At 40.4% G+C, this 5,000-nt stretch overlaps 1 protein-coding gene across 1 annotated transcript in view; it reads right to left on the reverse strand.

The window, feature by feature from the left end:
• The window catches only part of plxna3 (plexin A3), an 88,469-nt gene that overhangs the window by 30,107 nt on the left and 53,362 nt on the right, over nt 1-5,000 (reverse strand). Inside the window, exons 9-12 of the mRNA XM_051426552.1 lie at nt 4,206-4,329; nt 3,925-4,081; nt 3,693-3,792; nt 2,461-2,575 (exon numbers count right to left, since the gene is read on the reverse strand). Of these exons, the coding sequence (XP_051282512.1) occupies nt 2,461-2,575; nt 3,693-3,792; nt 3,925-4,081; nt 4,206-4,329 (496 nt within the window). The remainder of the gene's footprint in view (nt 1-2,460; nt 2,576-3,692; nt 3,793-3,924; nt 4,082-4,205; nt 4,330-5,000) is intronic.

Raw genomic sequence — 5,000 nt, forward strand, 5'->3', positions numbered from 1 at the left:
CAGACAAGAGCTGCCTTTGCTGCTCTCCGCCATGTTTGGCCTGCAGTGGCTGTTCCTGAAAGCCTGCAGCTAAGTGCTGCGGCGGCCCTGATGTTCACTGCAGGGACCAGCACAGAAGTTTTCATGATGTTTCTTGTGAAACTTTCTACGGACGTGCTAACGTTACTTCAGCTAGCGCTAGCTTTGTTGTTCTTCTGAAACCGGTTTCCTGCTATTTCCATTTCTATCAAAATGAAAATGTGAAATTTAAACCTGTAGTAAGCAACACAATACATTTCTGTCTCACCTTCAAACTTTATTATGTTGACAGATAAATGACATCATAATATAATGATACAATATTCAGTATATAAACAGTATTTTTAATGGGGTTCAAACATAATTGCAGCTTTTACAAATATCTGAAGGTGAACTTTGGTAATAATACTTTCAAGTTAAAATATCAGACTATGAAATATGGATACAGTACAGTTAACAGTTGGTTACTGAGCAGTTTTTAAACCACATAAACAAGTTAGTTTATTAGATGAGTGATTCCTTCAGTTATGTTGACATGTTGTACAGGATAAAGTATTCCAGGTTTCTGTTTCCATGGTCTCAGTAAACTAATGTGTATAAAGAATATAACAGATGGGAGGTTACAGTAATCATTATACTATTACTCTGATTACTTTGGAACATTTACTGGCTGTTTCTTCACTAGAAACAACTGCTTGACTGATGTTTCAGTCATCTGTTTTATATGGTAACATCTCCACATCCAGGTAATTACACTTTATATTATATACTATGCTACATGCACATGCTAACACGTTACCTCTTTAGCTCCTCACAACAAATATGTTTAACTTCACTGGGCTGTGTAGACTGTAGGTCACTGCTCACTGCTGGACCTGTAAGGACAAGCATTAAACACAGTGTTGGTTCTCATAGTTAAGGTATAAACACTAACATTATGTGATAGAGAGAGATTAATAGCGTTAGAGGTAGTTACCTGAGGAAAATGTCACAGAAAGCTGTAATCCTGATTGTTGATGTTCATTTCTCCGTGGTTTCAGGTCAGACTCCGGTAGTAAAGTTTTTGGTTTAGAAGCAGTTATTGAATTAATATTGACGGTAGAAATGCAGATAAACTCAGTAGCATTGACGAGCTACCTGTCGGCAACGCTGAAGCGGAAGTGGGAGGGGCCGGAGCGTCATCCGCGTCATAATGCCGACCAATCAGAGCAGACTGGGCTTTTTCGGAGGGGGGTCTTAAAGAGACAGGAGCTAAAACCGATCAATTCAGACAGAGGCTGAAAAGAGGAGCTCAGCTATAGGCAGTATGAGAAAAAGAATGTGTTTTTTGAACATCAAAACATCTAAACCTATTGTAGGAGAGCCACAGAATACAATTATGAACCTGAAAAGGGGCATAATATGTCTCCTTTAATATTAAAGCATGTAAACCTGTTATAAAACCACTTAAATATAAATATGAACCTGAATATGAGCAGATTATTGCCTCTTTAAGTGTTTTCTTTTACTTTTTCCTGCTATTTTCAGCTGAGCAGCAGCTCTTCTTCTCTTTGTTTTCAGGAGACTTTTAATTTGAAAGAGACTTCAACCTGGTTGATTAAAGGTTAAATAAAATGTCTCTCCATCCAGAATCTCTTTTCCTTCCTCTCACACTCTCTCCTCGCTCTCCCTCCCTTCCCTCTCTCTCTTTAGTCAGCCTAATTGCCTCCTAATTAACATTAATTGCAGTGATTGGACGCTTTCATGTCAATTAAGTGGCTATTCATCTCCTATTAACCAATTAGCCAATCAGAGGTTGTTACTGTTACCCTGTAATGACACCGAGCACCAATCACGTCAACGAGACGCCCAAACAACGCTCGCTCTCTCCGCTAACGAGATAACGAGCAGACTGAGAGCAGCTCGTTAGGAAGTAATCTGTTACTGTAATCGTACCTCTCAGAGTTTAGTTTAATCCTCAGATTTACTGAAACCTCCTTAAATGTTTGTTTGTCTTCTGAAAACTCATCTGTCACAGAGTCCTTGAACACATCAGCAAGGGGGGGAGAGAGAGAGAGAGAGAGAGAGAGAGAGAGAGAGAGAGTGTGTGTGTGTGTGTGTGTGCCCTTCACTGTTGACCTGAAGCTTTACTGTTGTTTACTGAACCATGTAATGACAGAGAGAGCGAGCAGCTCTGACCTCCACCGCTGCTCGCTCTCTCTCAGTCCATCATTCAGTGAAGACGAGGAACATTTGTGCACACGCTGCAGACTACAAACTATAAATAACTAAAATAAATACACTAAAAAAACCTGATTAAATATATTATTCTAAAAAACTTTATATTTCTAATAGTATTTTTTACAAATTCTTTAATAATCTGCAACATTTCAGTGAGCGCTGCTCCAGAGCGCTCTGCAACAACATCTTCATCACCTGCAGACAGTTTAAGTGTGTGTGTACCTCCATGCTGCTGACTCGGCCCTCCTGGAAAGAGCAGTCCTGCAGGTTGTTGGTGCAGATGTGACGATATTTACACCAATGACACGGAAACTCACTGCTGACACAGGAAGTACACCTGAGAGAGAGAGGGAGAAAGAGAGAGAGAGAGACAGACAGAGAGGTTTAAAAACTGATGAAGTTGTTCCAGAAATCTGAGCTATGCTTTAACAACTGACCTCTGCCTGTCTAAATCTGCAGATTATAATCAATACATTTTATTCAGTTCATATTTTATTTGTGTGACACTTCATTTATTAAATGAGGAAGTTGGATTATAGGTGATAAAATGTGTATAACTTCCAGAGTGGTTGTTCTGCTCTCTTTCACATCTTCACTTCCATCTTATTTTGAAACAAGTCTGCAGCCGTCCTTCAGCACCTGCTGATATTATTCTGTATACAGTCATCAAATCTCATGTTCAGCTCCAAACCAACAATGTGTTGAATCTGGTGTACCTCAGGGGTCAATGTTTGGTCCCCTGTTGTTCCTAATTTACATCAATGATCCATTTAATGTTCATAAACTGACATCTGATATTTTATTTGCAGACGACTCTGTATTATTTTTATAATAACAGAAACCTTAAAGTATCCGTCAGTCTGCTGTTATTCTAGTTTATCGTCCACAAATTCAAGTGGCGGATGAAACCGCATTTGGTGCTGTGGTGAGTGTTTGTGGTAGCAGGACGGAGTATAAATAAACTACAGTGTTTGTTGTAATGAAGGAACAGTGAGGAGCTCTGTGGCTCAGAGGAAGAAGATATGTCACAGATCGTTGTTAGTGGATTCATTCACTGTTGGTTTGAGACCACAGACTGTGTGTGTTTGGGATTAAAGTCCATTGTTGTGTTTGAGTCGACATCCAGCTGATCTGTGTGTGACCTCAGCAGGTGAGGACGAACACCTGTGTGACGAGGTGTTTAAAACAAGTGTGTGTGTGTGTGTGTGTGTCCTCGGGCTGTCCACACCAGCATGTTAAAAGAATTTAAACACTCCCAGGGGAGACAGGAAGTGTTTCTGTATCCAAGGCACCGAGCTGCTGTTACCATAGTAACCAGCGAGCCCGCCACACAGATTATGTTACCCCCCTTGATCTGCCCCCCTGAGGAGGGAGGAGGGAGGAGGAAAACAGAGAGGAGAGGACACAGGAAAAAACAAGAGAGGAAACAAGGAGATGAGGAGGTCCAGACTTACGAGTTGAGCACAGAGCAGTTGTAGTAGATGAAGCTGGTGGTGATGAAGTGGTGTCCGGTCTCAGTGGATCGAAGGCTGAGCTGAACGACACGTTTCTCTCCTGAAACCAATGACACAATATCACTGAATACATCCACACTGACTGAGAACATCCACACTGATAAAAACACAGTGTGTGTGTGTGTGTGTGTGTGTGTGTGTGTGTGTGTGTGTGTGTGTGTGTGTGTCTCACCGTAGGAGTGTGTGTGTGTCGGCAGCTCTCTCAGTGACGGTGACATACACATCACCTGACCTTTAGCCAGAACCTCTCCGGGGGTTTCACTCAGGTCCTCAAACACACAGGACACGCCCCCCGACAACGCCGGGACGTTCTGCACTTGGATGGTTAACTATGGTGATAAACACATGAATGGATCAATAATTATAATATAACAACATAATAATAATAATCAGTACTGTTACTGTACCTGTATGTGTCTGTGTGTGTGTGTGTGTGTGTGTGTGTGTGTGTACCTGGGTTGCCGGGGAGGTGACTGACATGTCGCTAGGGGATACAGAGATGTTGACACATTGGTCCAGCCGGGTGTTGAAGTGCTGAGGCTCCTCCCATTTGTCACATGCTTCCTGTCTGGAACACCTGGAGGGGTCAAAGGTCAGCACAGGATCAACACACTGCACACACATATTTATCTCTACCCACTATATTTTTAAATAGTTTACAGATTTGTATTAATTTTTTACTATTTAATTATTAATTCAGCTTTGTATTATCAATTAACTCATTTTGAAATTATTCATTTATTTTAAAACTGTCAGGTATTACTTAATTTATAATTAATTTAAAATTCTATTGATTTATTTCCATTTAAATTCCATAATAAATCAAAACAGAATTTTATTGTATTTATGAAGTTATTTAATAATTCTAAAATCATCTATTTGTGTATTTTACAATCAGATCTTCAGAAGAAATTCCCTGAAACTTGTTTTAACATTTTCACGCCTTTACTTTGAAACAAACTGTGGTTGACTTCCTGTTTGTTGTTTGAGATTAATAAAAGAGTCTGAGCGGCTCCACACTCCACCAATCAGACCCTAATGATTGTTTACTTCTAATTAACAACAGCTGGAGGAGGAAGAGGAGGAGGAAGAGGAGTGAAGATGAAAAGCTGAGAGGAAGCAGAGCGACAGGAAGAGTCAACCTATTTTACAGTTTGTTCCAATAAATGAACCCACTGCAGTCACATGCTTTTACTTTGACATTTTAAAGTAATGCTGGACGAAACACACACACACACACACACACAC

Source organism: Dicentrarchus labrax, unplaced genomic scaffold (genome assembly GCF_905237075.1).
Source record: "Dicentrarchus labrax unplaced genomic scaffold, dlabrax2021, whole genome shotgun sequence".
Lineage (NCBI taxonomy): Eukaryota > Metazoa > Chordata > Actinopteri > Moronidae > Dicentrarchus > Dicentrarchus labrax.